The sequence below is a fragment of the Rhipicephalus sanguineus genome, chromosome 3, assembly GCF_013339695.2.
Source record: "Rhipicephalus sanguineus isolate Rsan-2018 chromosome 3, BIME_Rsan_1.4, whole genome shotgun sequence".
Taxonomy (NCBI): Eukaryota; Metazoa; Arthropoda; class Arachnida; order Ixodida; family Ixodidae; genus Rhipicephalus; species Rhipicephalus sanguineus.
The window spans coordinates 169346642-169365511 of NC_051178.1; the positions used below are offsets into that span (position 1 = coordinate 169346642).

Genomic DNA, 18870 nt, shown 5'->3' on the forward strand with positions numbered 1-18870 from the left:
CGCTGCACCTGCGAGAAATTTACACACAGACACGTCACTGTCGTCGAGTACACGATTTTATTTAGTCTGATAAGGGAGTACAAGCAGGCAGCACCGCTTCCAGCTCTGACGAGTCGAAATCTGAGCTCGCTCACGGCAGCTCGATTACGTAGAAGTTGTTGCCATCGTACTCGGGTTTTTCGTATCCGTATGGAATCTTGCGCCTCTTAAAATATTTGTTGGCCTCGTTCCATTGGTCGAACGCCTGCGGAGCCGCACGTGTAGTAAAATTAGAAGCACAGACATATTTTAGAATGCGAATAGATGTGACTGAATTCTCTAATATTTGTGTTTTTGTTTATAACCTGTTCATCAATAACAGCCCTGTCAGGTTGCTTGGTTCACCGTCCTAATTACAAGGACACACGCAGAATGCATTGGGCGTGCAAACGCGGGTATGGAAACGCGCGATCGTTGACTACTTACAAAGCCTTGGTACAATCTGTAAAAAACCGTGTATACAACATCTCCAAGCAGAGTATTGTTTACGGTCACTGCGTACCCATTATGTCGATTGAACTAACAAATTTTCATCATGCTTCAGCAAATCACTGTGGCGTCGGCTACGTTAACCCCGTGGGGAACATTAAATTACCGTCTTTACGTTGTAGAGAGGTACTCTGAAGCTAGCGCTTCAGTGTAAGGTATCACACTTAGTTTTCGACAATTGTAATGAATGTTTGCAGAAGTTCGTCAGCCGTGTACTGTTTCAAGATTGTTCACTTTTGCTCGAAGATGCACAGATATTTTCGAGGGTTCATAGGATAAGCACGGTGGACAAGCTCTTTACTTCGTTTCTGTTTCAGCACTCGCTCACAGGCTGTTGTGAGATGAGATTGGTTGTCACACTGTATGGTCGCCTAACAACTGTCACTACGACAGTGTTGTCCATAGGCGTGCGCAGGGTTCCCTATTAAGGGGGGGTGGGGGGCGAAGGTTCATCGCAGCGCCCCCCCCCCCCCCGACACTACTAAGTCCATGTATGGGGCAGATTTAGCGCCCCCCCCCCCTCTTAGGTGACTGGAATGTTCAATGTACGGGGCAGATTTTGCGCCCCCCTTAGATTATTAGCCCCCCCCCCCCTGTGCGCACGCCTATGGTGTTGTCTGTTGACCACTTTGCGACCATGTAAGGAAGACAAAGCCCAACACCTTATTTACGAGCTGTCTGTGCATCATTTGTTTTTAACATGCAGAAGGTTTACAAATCAAATAAAAAGGCTTCTAGAAGAACACCTCCGAAGGATGGGCCTAAGTTTATCACTTCCGGTGGTTCTTTCCTATGGTGCTACCGTACTGGAACAGGAACGTTTTGCGATGCCGTATGGGACTTCCTACGTGAAACACAACGAATCGAATATTAAGGTTATCTACTTCTTTTACAACCATGTTGGTTTGTTGTTATTTTTTTTCTTGAATATACCAATCACTTATTTCGTAAGCTATCTATTTCTAAACATATCAGAATATAAAACAATTAAATTTCTAAAACAAGGTACCGCCCGTTTCATGACCGATCCCCCGCGATGGGTTGCGCCAGGTTATTAAGGAACAACCACCCAATCAACCAACCAATCAACCAATCAACCAAATAACCAATTCTGAACCCATATTCCTCTTCTGTTCTCGCGCAAGCTCCGCGAGTGACCGAGCCCCACTGTCGCTCTTCGGCATTACAGTGTATAAAAAGGCAGCTTCGTACTAGTGGTGCCAAGCCTGAAGGAAGTGCGGAGCTGGGCAGCCTTCTATGTTTCTATTCGGTTTTCTCTTTGTTTCCTCCTCTCTTTCTTTCTTTTTTTTTCTCCTTTTCCGTTTTTTCTGTCTTTTTCTCTCATTATTTCTATTTATTTCTTCCTCTCCCTTATCTATTTCTTTCTCTTTCTATTGTTCTTCCTACTTTTTTCCCTTTCTTTCTCTCTCTTTCTGTTTCTCGCTTGCTTCCTCTTTTTTTCTATTTTTATAAGTGGTTTCGCCGAGACCCCAAAGTGCTCCGCACTTATCATCATCAAGGCGCTCAAGAACAAGAGGAAGAAGATTTCTCCTTGGCGCGAGCGCGCGCTCAATATGCTACAGATGGATATGCTATTCGTGGTTTTGCCTGCGTTACGCCAAGCTGCGACAGCATACGATGACAGCATAGGACAGCAAACGACAGCCCTGCCCCCTGAAGAGCTCCGCACCTAAAATTTATACCCAGTCGCAATGGTTCCTCAGATGAAGCTGCTCAGGCAGGTTCATCTCCAATGTCTATTTTTTTTTTAAATAACGAAGCTGTTTAGCAAATCGTTCCTTGTGAGTCGATCGCAGAAAACTATCATCATCTTAACGGGTACGTCCCACTGTGCGGCTACCTGAGAACGAGTAGAAAGAAAGAAAGAAAGAAAGAAAGAAAGAAAGAAAGAAAGAAAGAAAGAGAGAAAGAAAGAAAGAAAGAAAGAAAGAAAGGTTCTTGCCGAAAAAATTCTTCACGTGGCGGGATTCGAACCTGCGTACCCTCGGTCCGAAGGCGAACGTCGTAACCACTGGGCGATCCAGGCTCGCTAGCAGAACAGAGCATAGCCTTGCATGGTGTAGTGCAGCAAGGAGGTGGGAGAGGGAAGTGAGCGTGAGGAGGAGAGATGTGATGGTGAGGAAGAGGGGAGAGAGTAAGAGAGAGTAAAGCGTAGCACAGAATGAGAAAGAGAGAAAGATCGAGAGAGAAAGAAATGCAGAAAGGAAAAGAAACCAAGCATCGCGTCGTCCAGCGACCAGATACCGCACGACCTGTACAAGCCGCGCATGCACAGTAGCTAAGCCACGCCCACCGACATAGACATCGCACGCAACCTCCACTCTTTAGTGCATAGCCTGGCTGCGTACTCCCGAGGAGGAAGCCGCGCATCTCGATGCTAGACGTGCCGGTCGACGGGTAGTACGAGCGGCGACGGGCCCGTGCTTCGCTGTGCCAAGCTTTGCGCGACTTAGAGCAAACTGCCCACAGTTTTTTTTCTAGGGAACAGACCTTGCAAGGCAGCTTCGCCACCTGACACGTAGTCTCTCATTGACGCAGTGGAGCACACCACATGTAAGGCATACTACGCTACATTGGCAACACCAACGGAGCCCTTCGCTGCAACCTCGACTTCCATGGGGACTTGGTCATCGACATGAAGCTTCGCTTCTCTGTCGGTTTTGGCAGGGAGTTGCGTTCAAGTGGGCACAGACTGTGCGTGCAGTCAGTGTCAACAGTTTTAGGACCACGAGAAGCAAAACAAAGCAGAATATTCCCGCTGCTTCAGCAGGCAGGCTTAAATTTAGATTTCCGGCCTGTTCTGAGACGCGCTTACAACACGTACCGTGCAGTTCGACCGAACACAGTCATAAATTGCTTGAAAATTCGAAGTTTTCTCAGACGTAGAGATTTCTAAACTTTTGACGCCGACTGTACATTAATTGAGGTTGCGCGCGATGTCTCCGTCGGTGGGCGTGGCTTAGCTACTGCGCATGCGCGGCTTGTGCAGGTGGTGTGGTATCTGGTCGCTAGACGACGCGATGCTTGCTTCCTCTTTCTTCTACCTCTTTCTCTATCTACTTCTTTCGCTCTCTTTGATTTTCTTTCTGCAATTATTTCTCTCTGTTTCTCCCTTTCTCATTCTTTCTGCGCTACGCTTTACTCTCGCCCCTCCTCCTTTCCTTCTTGCTCACCATCACATCTCTCCTTCTCACGCTCACTTTCCTTTCCCAGCCCCTTGCTACACTATACTGTACAGGGCTATGCTAGCGTGCCTGGATCGTCCAGGGGTTAGGGCGTTCGCCTTGGAACCGAGGGCACGCAGGTTCGAATCCCGCCTCGTGATGAATTTTTTTCGGCAAGAACCTTTCCGTTTCTTTCTTTCTTTCTTTCTTTCTTTCTTTCTTTCTTTCTTTCTTTCTTTCTTTCTTTCTTTCTTTCTTTCTTTCTTTCTTTCTTTCTTTCTTTCTTTCTTTCTTTCTTTCTTTCTTTCTACTTCGTTCTCAGGTAGACGCACAGTGGCACATATCTGTTAAGATGATGATAGTTTTCTGCTATCGACTCACAAGGAACGACTTGCTAAACAGCTTCGCTCTTAAAAAAAGTTTCGTTCGATACCCTATGCCAGAAAGAAGCCTCCGAAATAGTGCCTAGAAGTAGTCGCGCTAGGAGGAGTATTCTCCGCTTACCCAGATGCCGTCCTCGTCGCAGGATTCAAAGATGGCCGCGTGTCCCTCGTACCTGTTGTTAGCCGCCCGAAATGTAGCGATAGCGGTGAGATCTTTCGATCCTTCTGGCCCCTTCGCAGTCGCTTCTTACGTGCGCGCCGCGCCGCCAGTCGGCCGTTGTGTGGTTGACCATGTCCGTCGCATAGCTTTTTCACCACCGATGTGCACTGTCTGCCGTCTGCGCCGAGCACCCATTCGCCTTCACGTATCTGCGGCAATCGGCACCGGATGGCCTCGTTGACTGCGCAAAGAGTGGGGAAAGTTAGCATACACGAGACCGTAAACGGAATAGCTCGTCAGAACATCCCACCTGTCATGAACGTGTGCACGTGTGCGCTGCATTTTCATATAGATAGAGAATAAAACGCCGGGCCTGCGCGGAACACGCAGTGTAGCGTAGGCTGGAGAAGGGGCCTTCATAATCCTAGTATAAGGTCTCTTAGGGTCGCCTACTGCAAGCACCCCACTACGCCTTAAATGGCCATCATTTTGCGAAGCAGGAAACCACCCACTACGCCATAATTGATCAATTTGCGATGCGCGCACCTACGTAGCTGCGTACTTTGTTGGTGCTGTGGCTATAATAATGACAATGCATTTTGGCTCAGCCCTTTGTAATGGGTGGGAAGCCTTAAACCATCCACTCGTTACACATTTCACGTAGTGTGACACCTGTATGGGGTAATTTTCCGGAGAAGGTCAAAGCACCGGCCTGGCTCTGTGGTAGAATGCTCGACTGCCGCGCAGAGGGCCCGGGTTCGAATCCCATATTATCCTGTATATTTTATTTTAACTTCGTTCTTTTTTTTATACTGGCGGCAGCGGCGGACAACTACGCCACCAAAATCGGCTGTTGTTGTGACCTCATAACAGCTTTCGCTGTAAAAGTCTTTAACAAAACGGCAAAGCACTAACATATTAGGTCAGTAGATATCTCTTCCGCACACACAGTGGCGTAGGCAGAAAGAAATTAGTTTCGGCGGGGGCACGTCCTTGATCTGAAGTGGGGGCCGGGCAGGCCGGCAAGTGTGGTCGAGCCTCATTTTGTGCTTTGTATCGCGTGGAAGAAAGGAATTTCGGTAGGGGAACGTTCCCGGTGTGCCACTCCCTGGATACGCCATTGATCACTCACATAAGCTATAAGATTAAGAAGAGCCGGCGCTGCAATTTGAATACAGAGGAAACTTCAAAAGTGCGCATTATAACTATCGTTCACGAAGAGCTGATCAGTTTTATGTAAGCCAGAAGATCTCGTAGAGGTCATACACAAACCTAATCTCAACGTTTCGGATGAGACGTACGGTCAACCAAGTCTACGCTTAAGGGGCTGCGAAAAACCGTAAAAAAAGAAGGAAAATGCACATTCGAAATGACTTCACTACTCACCCGAAGCCATACCAAGAATCAGGAGAGCTGCGCACAGCGCAGCGCGATTCATGGTTGATCGACTCGACACCGCTCCGCTCGTCACGATGGTATAATATGCTCGTAATACCGCTGGATGACAATCGACTGCAGGGTGTGCGCATTTATAAGCCCCGCTTATCTGAGCGGGTTTTTCCAGAAGCTGAGCGCGACCACGTTGTTCGAATAATTCCGTTTTTTTTTTGTTTTTTTGACGCCACAATCCTTTTATGCTCTTTCTTTGGCTATGCATCGATAAGTACTGAAGGGGAAGTTCAAGGCAAGAAAACAACTCCGCATGTGTTTCCGTGGCCGTTGCGCTCTGCTGCTGCGTTGGGTAACGGGTTCGGTTCCTTGTTGCAGCTGTCGCGTCACCACGACCACTACCACCCCCACCACCACCCTGATAATAATAATAATCATCATGACGACAGTCGCAACAACGACGGTAGGTTTGATTTTACTATTGATTATCTTACTAATTTATCATACTTAGGAGGCTGGAACACTAACTTGGCGACTTCGCCAAATCCTGCTATATTTTTTTAGAGAAAGAACGAAAAAAAAAAAAAGATGAAGAAGAGGTTGTATTGAAATACTCCTAAGGCTACAACAACAACAACAACAACAACAACAACAACAACAACAACAACAACAACACAACAACAACAACAACAACGATGACGACAACGACAACAACAGCGACGAACGTATTTGAAAATAGTTCAAATAATGGAGCAGTATCAATGACATTGTGGTTTCCGTCTGCTTCCTATACCTAAACTAAATCCGTCAGGAGTTATTATACGTAATGCAAGGAACATGTCACGAAGACGCATACTCTGCACTTCTACTTTTGCAATTCGCCGTAACAATCGACGCCAGCTGTTCTGCACAAATGGCGCGCGACTCGGAATAAAGCGAGATCTATAATACGAAACAAGTTTTCTAACGACGACATGAGAGGCATCAGCCAAACCACACGAACTAGTTTTTATTTTCAACGTAACCGTGGAATATGCTACGTGAGTATTCTATTGTCATGCGCAAGGCAAGTAAACAAATTGACACAAAAGTAACGTACTAACTCCTATAATATTCGCAACATTTTCTTTCTGCATTTCTTTCTCTCTATTTCTCTCTTTCTCATTCTTTCTGTGCTACGCTTTATCTCTCCCCTCCTCCTTCCTCCCCCCCCCTCACTCTCACTTCCCTTTCCCACCCACTTACTACACTACACTATACAAGGCTATGCTATGCTGTGCTCGCGTGCCCGTATAGCCAAGTGGTTACGACGCTCGACTTCGGATCCTGGGTAAGCGCGTTCGAATCCCTGCTCGCCAAGGAATTTTTTTCAACAAGAATTTCTCTTTCTTTCTCTCTCTCTGTACTCGTTCTCTCGCCCATCGGAGTTAATGCATCCCACGCTGGACAAATCGACGCACGTATCCTGGGAGCACAGCAGAAGATGAAGAAGAGGACAAAGAGAGTGCGAGTCGGTTGATGATGATGATAGTTTTCTGTTTGCTCTGCACGGACTAACGGTCCGCCCTTTCCATCCTCCACTGCTAAACTCCACTGTTAAAGGTCTTTAAACGTTTGTTTCGCTAACTTCGCCTGAATTTCACCACTTCTTTTCTCCTAAGTTCCTCTGGAGCTTCGACCCTTGGTTACACTCACAGAGATGTATTCGCCGTTGTCCAGGAATTTATTATTAATCAAAACAATTTCCCAGCTAAACTTGCTTCCTATAGCGTGAATTCTTTTTACATTTCAGCTTCAATTAGTTCATTCAATTTCCCATCCCTGTCACATTAAACTTTATACTGTGTATTTGTTCAGCATTATCCACCCGAGTCTTCCAATCTCCCTTAGTGGGTATGTGCCGCTCGTACGAGGTAAAAAAAAAAGTGGTTAAGCTTGCATTAAGCACTAAGCCGCGCAAGCCTTGAAACAACGAAATTGGACGTTTCTGAAGACTAATCTGGTTGCTTCTGGGTTGTTTTCAGGCCTTAGCTAGGTGATGAGGTTTGTTTCTAGGTTGCTTCTAGGTCGTTGCTAGGCTTTAGCTAGGTGATGCTAGGTTGTTTCTACGTTGAGTCTCAGCGAAGAGAGGTTCGAGTTAAACCACACACAGCCACAGACGCGACACGGGTGTCCAAACTGCAGAGACAGAAACTCGCGCTGAAACCAAGCGTTCGCACATCTCATAGATCTACGGGCACGTGGTCGTTGGCGTAGGTCTTCTATCGCTTCGGGGTCTTCTCGCAGCCGCCATTGCCTTTCCCATTCCCTAGTGTTGGGCTAACTGTTGCCTTCTTCCTTTTTAGTGGACCAGTGGTGAGTCAGGCCCGTAGCCAGAAATTTTTTTCGGGGGGGGGGGGGGGCACTTGCTGAAAACCTTGACTATTTGAGAAAAACACCTATTTTCATTATTTATTTTTGGTAAAACACCTACATCACCATTTGGGGGGGGGGGCTAGCCCCCCACCCCCACCCCCCCTGGCTACGGGCCTGTGGTGAGTAGTGGGATTTACCCTATTTCTGTGGCACATACCCGTTTATGATGATGACAGTTTCTCGCAGCCGCCGTTGCCTCCACCGTTCCCTAGTGTTGGGCTAACTGTTGCCTTCTTCATCTTTAGTGGACCAGTGGGATTTACCCAATTTCTGTCGCACAATTATTTCTGTCGCAATTTCTGTCGCACAAATTACGGCTGCCTTAAACAGCTTAGCTGTTAATGTATGCGATGTAGCACGAAGCCATGTTTAAACTAGGCAGTGGGCACAAAACTGGACAAGCGAATTCGCACGTCCAACTGCGTATTCATTCGCTATTTTCTCTTTTTGTGATACTTTCTGCTGTGCTGTACGCTGTGCATCAGAAGTTAATAGAGAAAGTTAGGCTCCGTCCGAAAACATATACTAGAAATACAAGGAGTTTAACAATGAATTTAGGGTGCTACCTTTGAACGCGCGTGTTTTCCAAAAAAGCCAGCAAACTTGGGGTTGTCGAAAACGGAAGCACTTGGGTTTTTTCAGACGTCTTGTGACGCATTCGTTGTCTTCGCTCGTAATCATCGTTTGGTTCCTGTGTTTTCAAACGGAGGCACGTGAACATACAAGCATGTAATGAAAAATTTGTCGACTTCCTTTGAGACCGCGTCTTTAAGTTCCCCCTGATAAACGAGCTGCACGAGGCATTGTATGCGATATGATGTTGGCGTTAGCCAACTTGTGTTTTTATACAGCATATCCCCCTCCGGTTTCATGTGTACTGCTTATGTTTTCTTTGTTTGCCATCCGACATGTATAGTGGTAGGCCAGGCGTGCACATGTGGTTGCTGTGCAGTGCACTTTGTTATACAGTGCCATGGACGTGCGCAGGGTTCTCCATTATAGGGGGGGGGGAGGGGGCAAGTCTCAGCGCATCCCCCCCCCCCCCCGTTGGTCGAGTCGGAAGAAAACAAGCTTCGCAATGGACGCAAAAATGAAAATGAAACGATGACGTGTTTCTCACAACAAAGGCATGCCACTGCCGTTGGTCCGCGGCTTTCCGGGAGTATATGGGGAGTTAACAGTTCTCTGAATGCAACATCAGGGGTTCTCGGTCATCACTATCGTCAGATACCACGCATCGCCATAACCCCGCGCATTAAAAATGACGTGAAAAGTCCGACTGAGAAAAGGTATGGGGTAGCTTTGGCGCCCCCTTTCAGATGATTGGGGGGGGGGGGGGGCTGCCCCCCACGTGCGCACGCCTTTGTACAGTGCCATTTCTTTGATCTCGCTCTTTTTTGTCACCTGAAGCTGCCTATAACGAATGGCCTTCCTCAAAACCTTCACAGTATTTCATACAAAACTGATTAGAACGTTTGTCGTTTAATTAAGCAAGTGAGCTACGCGAGTACGGGTACAGGCAAGGCTGACGCAAGCGCTTTCTTTTATCGATGACCATGCATAGACGGAATACAAGATCCCCAGCACAATTACGCAATGTAGCGGAGATCAGTGGTATATATTCATAGCAGTGTTGCGGAGTTGCCACTCCAAAATTGCAATGACTACGGAATCACTCCATATTTTCACGACCCCGGAATGGAATGGGAACAACGCTTCGAGGAATGGAATGGGAATGGAATTGAGCGTCTTTTGCACGGAATGGAATGGGAATGGAATTACGTCTTTTTCCGAAAATAGAGCACGTTTTCGTCTACGCGCTGTTTTTCAAACTTCAAACGTTAGTAAGTCAGAACCTCGAATTTAACAATAAAGCAGCATTTTTAAAATGGCTTCGCCGATTACAGGCACGGTACACTTATAAGCAACGCGCCTAGTACAAACCGAGGCATACGTCAGTGTACAAAACAAATGCATTATCCCAGCAGATACTGAAGGGAGAAACAAATTATACCTGCGCGTTGGTTCCCATTGATACTCCCACACGAAAGTGGCAATACTCTATGCACAGCCTGATCTTTATCTCACGAGCAGTTTAGTACCTGACACACGTAAATAACCTTTGCGACAAGGAAGACATTGCATACCTGCGCACAGGCGAACACAGAAAGTTCTCCTCACCCCATCCATGCTTGCGAGCAGTGTGTCGGAACGGAACGAAAACCAAAAACGAAAAACGAAAAAAAAAAAAAACATTTTTGACCGGAACGAAAACGTAACCGAAACGTTATCTATTATTTCGTTCCGGAGTGAAATCGATATTTTTTCATTCGTTTTTCGTTTCACGAGGACACTTAGCAATCCGGAACAACTGCGGTCATGCAACGTGAGAAATTATGCATATATCAGGGTACAGTATTAGCGCGTAGCTTATGCAGGAATTCCAAAGCAAAGATATGTTGAAATTGTGCGAAAAACGAAAACAGTGGCAACCAGAGATGTTTATAATGACGCAAGTGGACTTTTGCGCGCCTGTCACGCAGGCGAGCGTGGGGAGGGCATTGTCGGCGCTGAAGTTCGTTACAGCGAAAGCTGTTATGAGATCACAACAGCCGATTTTGGCGCCATAGTTGTCCGCCGCCGCTGGTGTCCGTAAGCGCTATCGCGTGAAATAAGGGGAAAAAAAAAACCGGCAGATCCCACGCCTTGTGGGAATCGGTTTCATGCGAAGCAATCAGAGAGTAGTTGTCTATGCTGCATTTTTTGGTTTTGATCCAAGCGTTACGAGGTGGATCGACGTGTTTTTGTAAGCGTAGTAGTTGTGTTCACATCGTGGCCTAACCAGGCGCGTCAACTACACTAACGTTTAAAGGGTAACTTAAGGAGCACAAACGTGAGTATTATCGAAACGAAGGGCACTTTACGGTGTGATGAAGTGAATACCATACGTAACTTTCGTGAGCGTATTTCTCTGGGGTCGAGCAACGCTTGAATATAGCTTGCTGAATTATAGGCATGCAAATGTAATGTTTATTAGACAGCTACAAAACCGGAGCCAACACTGTAACCACAATTGACGTTAACCCGGCATGACGCCTGTATCATGGGAGTGCATCTACAGTGTTTGCTGCATTGTTATAAAATACGGTCTTTTTCCAAAGCACTTTCAAGCAGTGGCGTGGCTCTGTGGTAGAATACCTGACTATCACGCAGAATGCTTGGGTTCGATTCCTGCTGGAAACCTAAGTTTTATTCTTTCCATTCGTCGAGTCAACGCTGCCGGTGTCAGTTTTTATTAATGCTTAAATTACCAATGTCGGTTCTCGCTGTTCCTGGGAAGATATAAACTGTCAATCACTTGTGGAGCATACCCGCTTACCGTGGCCCGTCGTATACGGGCCACACGTGTCTGGAGGAAAGGGTTTGACGACGTACGCGACAGGATTTTCACGTTATTCATGTCATGACCAGATAGTCATATTCACGAAACCCTCTTACCCTCCCATGCCAATTTTAGTCTACACCACGGTGTAAGAATATACTCAGGTGATGACACTCTTCCCCCAACGCATGGGCAACCGCAATCCGCGCGCGTCCAGATAATGTTCGGGTTCTTATCAGATGACTTGCAGAGGGCGCTACGAAAGCGGGGCAGTCGTCACCATAGCAACGCGCATGCTGCTGATAACGTGCATTTTTCTGTGCCATTTTGCTGGATAATGCGCATCCGCCAAGCGGCGTCGAGGGGCGAAATCGAGAGAGCAGCAGGAGAGGGAACGGCGAGAGCGGCGGCGATGACGCAGCACCACCGTGATTCGGCTACTCGCGGGCGCTCTAAGTAAGTAAGTAAGTAAGTAAGTAAGGTTTCCTATTCCCTTTTTAACACAGGCAGAGCAGTTTAAGTGCCACAGGAAGAAAAAATGTAACAATGTCAAGTGTTTTCGTTCTTTTTGTTCGTGCATAAGCAGAGTGTCACGGGTCACGGTGTCCCTTAATGCACACACGCACACACACACACACACACACACACACACACACACACACACACACACACACACACACACTCACATACACGATTTGCTTGGTGGAAGTCGAGTCAAGAGTCGAGCCAAGCCATGCCGTGTTCTGCAACTCCGTGCCGTTAAACATGGCGGATGTTACCGTTGTAGGGGGTTAGGGTGGCCAACCTAAGGTGGTCACCTATCCAGCGGCCGTGTTTGGGAGTTCCGTGATGCTAGTACTTTGTCTCCACCACTGTTCTCGACTTGGTCTTGAAGCATGACTGGCCCGCCAGCTTCTCGTCAGTCTGCTTTGACCCATTGCTACAAGGCGGCGGAGTGTCGGTGCGCGGGGCCGCAGAAGAGGGTGTGTGGGGCGTTTTCCCTGGCCGATGTGGTCGCGACCTCTCTGTTAAGACGATCCCAGCGTAGCAGGAGATCCTTGGTGTAATTGACCCTATCGAAATGGTTTCTTCTGTTTGGCCCGACAGGCCCAGGAGTTCCGGCAGACTTGGTGAGGGTGCGGGGTTTATCGCGCAGGCGCGGGCAGTCCTGTAGAACGTGGGTGACAGTTTCTTCGGCTGCTCCACATAGGCGGCACGACGGTTCGGAGTCAAAGAGTTCATGGCGTCGTTGTTCAGTCGCCAGAGACCCTGCGCGAGCCTGGAACAGTAGTGCGCTTGATTTGTCTCCTCTGTAATGTGGTTCGGTGCCCGGCGCCAATTTATGTGTTGCATAACACGATAGGCTGTGTTTCTTGGTGACCGCTTTACGCCAGATGTCCGTGCTGATCTGGGTGATCCATTCGTTCACTTCCTGACGCCATTCACTTTCTTTTTTGGTTTGTTGGAGTTTGGGTTCGGGCCGAATTTTGATTCTAATGTTGCAGGTCGTTGCATGCGGAGAGTTTTAATGTCTTTGTATCGTAGATGTATGTATATTCGGCTGCTGAAGTTAGTTTCTCGCAGGAATTTCAGTCTGCCCGTGTATTGGAATTTAGATCTTGCCTCCCCTAATTTCGAAAGGTGACCACCCCATTTCACCTGTTATGGCAGCATTCGATGTACAGAAGTTTCCGCCCAACAACCACCGTCCCAGTTCATTTTGGTGTCTGTTTAGACACTTCATTGTTCCAGTTGGGTACGTAAGTGCATCAAGCGCATACGTTGCCGTGGGACAGCGAGCGTTTTCCACAAAATACGACCCACCGAGTATGGGTTGTACGAGTGGCGGGAGAGATGCCACACTCTGCCTTTTAGGCGGTTTGATTTCTTTGTAACTAACTCTGCTTGTTTTCCAGGTAGTCTTTTTTGTCGGTTATTTCGATTCCGAGGTATCTATAGGTTGCCGTCTTTTTTTATGTTTTCCTTGCAGTGTGAAAGTAGCTTCGTCAGAGTCTGTGTTAGGCTCATCCATTGAGTCTTTTCGGTGTTGAATTTGAGGTGGTCTTCGGTCGCAACCTTGGGAGCAGATATCCAAAAGGTCTTGGAGGTCTGTTGCCGATTCAGCTAGAAGTACGATGTCATCAGCAAATGCCAAACATGATATTTTTGTGTATACTTCTCGGTTGTCTGTTGTTATCATCGAGAGTCTCAGCCCAGGTCCCTTGTCGTTAAGTGTTCTTAAAAGGTTATTTATGAATAGATTAAATAGGGTTGGTGATAATGGGCACCCCTGTTTCAGGCCCACTTTTAGGTTCACTTTTTGGGATTTATGTCCATGGAGATCATATACTGCTGTGCAATCTGCATAGAGTGCCTTCAGTAGTTCAATAAATTCTTTATCTAGGGGTACATCCTCAAGCTTTTGCCATAGTTTGGCATGAGAGACCGAGTCGTAGGCTTTTTCCAGGTCTAGGAAGGCGAGATAGAGTTGTGCTTTTTCTTTGTGCTTCATCTCTATCGCTTGAGTGAGAGTGAATATATGGTCACTTGTGCGTCTCCAGGGTCGGAAGCCATTTTGTGATTCACAGAGTATATTGTTTTTTTCGCAATAGGTTTGTAGCCTGTGATTTAAAATTGTACTGAAGAGTTTCAGGGCGTTGCTAAGCACTGCTATTGGACGGTAGGCATGATGTCATTTTCTGCTTTCCCTTTGCCTTTGTGGATAAGTTGTATACGAGTTTCTTTCTATGTTTCTGGAATGTCACCTGTTTTTAGGATGTCATTGAAGCAGTTGAGCAGCGTTTTTCGGGCATTTGTACGTAGAGCTTTCAGAAATTCATTTGTAATATCGTCAAGGCCAGATGCTTTCTGGTTTTTTATGGCACCGATGCGTCGTTTTAATTCTCCTTTCGAGATCTCTCAGGTCAGAGTTTCAGCTTCTTTCTGTTCTTTAGATCGGCCTTCTGTTGTGATATTTGTGAGTTGGTGTATTGGTATGTCGTAGTTTGCTTGTACAGATTGCCTCAAGCCGTTAGATGGCGCACCGCTCAACGGACCGACGACCGAACATTTTCTGGCCGCTTAGGCGCGCGCAGTGTCAACACCTGAATATTCTTACACCGTGGTCTACACCCAGCTAGGGATGCGATCCCGATCGAGAGCAGCCAGACGTAGGCGGCTAGATAGATAGATAGAAACGCTCAAACTGCCTCGGGTTCGCAAAGAAAGGCTCGGCATTTAAAATGAAATGAGAAACGAATTTCTAGGGTTGGATGGATTTTAACGCGCGCTCTGCGTGGCAGTCGACTATTCCACCACAGTGCCACTCTGGTGCTTGTAACTCATTCGCAAAAATACTCTATACAGGCGTCATGTCGGTCAAGGAATCGTGCTAACATATGTAATATAGCGTAGCAGATGAGTAAAATAACAACCTGGCGTAACACAATGCGAACTGCGCAACGAATCGGTCGCTGAATGCTTCCAACCCGTAACAAATGGTTCAGCCAAAATTATTCATCGTCATCAGCCATGTAATGCATGTGCATGTAAAGTGCATGTAATGCCTTACAGATGTGCAGCGGGTACCATGATTCTCCGAAGAATGATGACAAATGTCATAGTGGCTGCTTCGCTACTACAGAAAAATTGCGGTGATTTATGGCGTAGTGGATACCTTGCATATGTACTTGTATTAATAGAATACGTTGCTGGGATAGTTGGTTCATAATCTTCAAAATTGGATAGCGCGAAATCGACCAGGACTACGAAGGAACACAGATGCACAGGACAGGCGTCTGTCCTGTGCTTTGTGTTCCTTCATAGTCCTGGTCGATTTCGTGCTATCCAATTATGAAGTACTTGTATTAGTTGCCCCAAGAGAGTCTACGACGGGCTCTAGAAAGGCCGCTCGTCCAGCTTTTGCTGTGACTGCTGCGTGTTCGGCGCAGGCCTGGCGATTTTTTTTTTTATCAGGACAGTGGTCTCGCACATCAGAGAGTGCACTGAATGACGTGCTGCTTCTGAGATCGTGCTCACTCCCTTGACACAAAGCACTGAGTCCGCTAAAAAAATCGTAATTGACTTTTGAGAAAATAAATACTATGACTTTGAAGGGTATACTGGTTTGTGCTAGTTGGTAGGAATTCGTGGTACAGTTACTTCCGCTCCTCCGAAGAACGTGGGAAGAACGTGTTTTACCTCTGTCCCACCTTCTTAAGAGGAGGGCAAGTTACTACATCACAAATCAAATGTTTTTTAACACGAAAGTGTTTTATGCCGGGGTCCACCAAGACTTCAGTGACGTATTTCCGTCACGGAAATGATGTCGAAAAAATTTACACGATGAGATGAAAAAGAAAAAACGTACCGCCAACGGGCGTCGAACGCACGACCGCTCGGTCCGCAACAACAGATGCTGGTCACGCTATCCACTGCGCCACGGTTTTTTTTTTCGTTATTACGGATAGTTTTCAATTTCATGTCACAAACATATATATTCAACACACAAAATACAAACAACACGCGCAACAATGATGGTGCTGTTTAGAAAGATCAATCAGTCGAAAGTTTGGTCACAGACTCTAGACTAGAGGCTTTACAAACGCGCCTTTTATATCTACGACTATCCCGGTCGGCAGGGTGGTGTTGCCCTCTGGGAGGGGTAAAGTAAAGTAATTCGTCATTACTGTGGCATTCGAGATTAGCACCTGCAACGCGTTACACGTCCATCCCATTCGGCGCGTTTTCAATAGAAGTTCAATTTTCTCAATGCCTTAACACACCGCGAGGTGGCGACCTTAGCCCAAGCGTCGTTTAAAGCGTCGTAAAAGCGTCGGCCTCGCTCATAGCCGGAAGCTAATCCAAACGAAAAAGAGCTCTGCGACGCGTGCATGCCTCACCTTGCTGTAACACCACGTTCCCCGCTCACGCGCTCGCCCCGAGAAAAAAAAATCACAGCATATCCACGTGGTGAATGATGATGAGTGGGGCGAAGCGAACTCGCGCTGCAGCACGGCGATGGCATTGGCGCGAGCGTGGTCCTTCTTGATGGAAGATATTGTGACTAGATTGTTTGAGAACCGCAGTCTGTCGCACACACCGCAACTATGGCCGAAACTGTTATCAAGGAAGTCCCGCTGGAAGCGCGCGTCGGCGCCTTCGGGCAGAGCCCGCCTGATGCGTTTTGCAGCCACTTCACGTGCTCGCACAGCCTCGGGCTCTGCCTGCCGGTACGCGCGCTTTCTCGCCGCTTCACGGTCCTTCACATTTTGAAGATCCGATTCGTGCCGCAGCCGTGCGGCTTGTCGAGCAGCTTAGGCTTCGCGGGCTCGAACGGCGGGGTCTTCGCGCCGCAGCCGTGCAGCTTGTCGAGCAGCTTCGGCCTCGCGGGCTCTCACTTCAGGAATCTGTCTGCGAGCGCGCGCTGCCGCCGCCTTCCGTGCCCTCCGTTCCGCAGCCTTGTCTTCCATCTGGCAATTCCGAGCTAAAGAGAAAGCGTGCCAAGAGGGAGCCTCATGGCGGCTTACTTCTGAAAGGTTGTCTTCGGGTGTCGTTGAAAACACGAGACGTAGTAAAGAAGAAAGAACGCCACACAGGCGAACACGCACGAGAGTGTCACCAGTCAACGTCGTCTTCTTCTTCTACTGCATACCAGAACGCGCGCAGTAAAGAAGAAAGAATGCCTCAAGGGCGAACACGCACGAGAGTCTCACTCGTCAACGTCGTCTTCTTCTTCTACTGCATACCAGAACGCGCGCTTCTCACGAACTAGAGGTAAACGCAAACGGAGGATGGACAGACCCACGGCATAAGGAGCTTCGCCCCTAAAATCGCGGCCGGGCTACCGGGGCGGCACGACGCGCTTTGCGTTTCCCTCTAGTCCGGCCGTGGTGTTCAATCACGTTTTAACATGCCTCGGGATGGCGACTAAGTTCTGCGTGCAATATGCGACACTCTTCTGGCTATCACACCTCGTTCTCTGATTACGCTTTCGCCGTTAACTACTACAGCTACCACAGGGTTTGTTTAATCATTTAACAACGTTAGTCGTCGGGATGGAGATGTACCACCAATCATCAAAATGGGTGCATCCACGTTAAACGGGGCTATAGCTGCCAGACATCAATATACATTGTGCAAACTTTCTTATATCAATGTACACTAAACATTCAGTTACTTCTGCAAGGGCACGCTTTACTTTCGTGTTATTCCGATTCGTATGACGGAGGGATCAACCATCTTTTTTATGATTAGCTTAACTTCAATTTTTTTCATACAACAAAACCGTTACGAATCGTTACGGAACATTATTTTTTCGCTCCGGAACACAAAAGGAACGAAACTTTTTGCGGTGGGACGAAACTAAAACCGAAACGAAAAATATTTCGTTCCGACACCCTGCCATTTACTATGAAGATTTCAAAGGTAATATAGAGGTAGACTATAGTTATACAGATCCTTTTTGAATTATTCTGGGTGGCTGCTCGCTTCTTCTTGTGCTTCGATTCTGGACAGCGACACGCGCCCGCGTGGTCACGATATCGAACGGCCAGGGAACAGTCGCAGGCTGCCATCACCGGCGTCGGGCGAGCGCAGGGAGTGCGACTGGAGGCGGTGACCTCGGGGCGTGCTATCAGGACCTGCGACTACGGCACGCTGAGGCGTCGGTCCCTCGTCGACGAGCTCGCCTGCACCTAGTCTCGGAAAATTCCTGGGGACGTCGCCTCGCTCGCAAGGCTTCGATTCTCGACGCAGCAATGAGTCGTTCTTCGCAGAACTCGGAGACGATCATCTTCCTGACGGCAGCGCCTCGCGATGAAGAAGAGCCACCAGCCACCGAGAGCAGGCGACCCAATAGCAGGAATCAGATGTCGCGCAAGACCGTCTACAAGATCGTGCAGCAGGCGCCGCCCCCATCTCCGCCGTCGCCCGAAGAGGACGAAGAGCAGCGCGAAGTGAGCGTGAACATCTCCCTGGAAGAGACCAACGCGCCGATGGGCAAGGCACCGGGGATCCCGAGCGGGTCGCAAGTTCTGCGCGTCCTCCCGCAGGGCGCTAGCATTGTGCTTGAGCAGGTAAGCACTCCGCCGCCGCGTCCACCGTCCTCGTCAATGCCTCCGAGGCGCAAATCCCTTCCGGCTTCGATGCCGCCCAAGAGCCCCAAGCCCCAGTCTCGTCCGCCGTCTAGGTCCAAGTCGCGACCGCTCTCCCCTCCCGTCATCAAAGTTGTCCAGGAGCAGAGCTGGTACGAGAGCGAACCTGAGACGGAGCCGGAGCCGGCGCCCGAGCCTGAGTCCTCGAACTCTGAAGAAACGGAGTTGAAAATCAAGTTCGAGATCGGTGGCCGTAGCGGTTCGGAAGAGGGAGGGAGGCCTGAGCGCCGCAGGCATTCCAAGTCGCCAGAACCGTGCCCCGTCGCAGCTTGGA

General features: G+C 48.2%; 2 protein-coding genes across 2 annotated transcripts in view; one reads left to right on the forward strand and one right to left on the reverse strand.

The window, feature by feature from the left end:
* Positions 1–44: 44 nt before the first annotated feature.
* Positions 45–5751, reverse strand: LOC119385161 (uncharacterized). Its single transcript, XM_037652682.1, has 3 exons — positions 5643–5751; positions 4218–4497; positions 45–244 (listed from the first exon to the last, which is right to left on the reverse strand). Exons 1-3 carry the CDS (start codon positions 5692–5694, stop codon positions 145–147), a joined length of 432 nt encoding a protein of 143 aa, XP_037508610.1. The 5' UTR covers positions 5695–5751; the 3' UTR covers positions 45–144.
* A 12449-nt stretch (positions 5752–18200) lies between these two features.
* The window catches only part of LOC119386077 (basic salivary proline-rich protein 4-like), a 6377-nt gene continuing 5707 nt past the window's right edge, over positions 18201–18870 (forward strand). The window contains exon 1 of the mRNA XM_037653425.1: positions 18201–18850. Coding sequence (XP_037509353.1) covers positions 18201–18850 — 650 coding nt within the window. The remainder of the gene's footprint in view (positions 18851–18870) is intronic.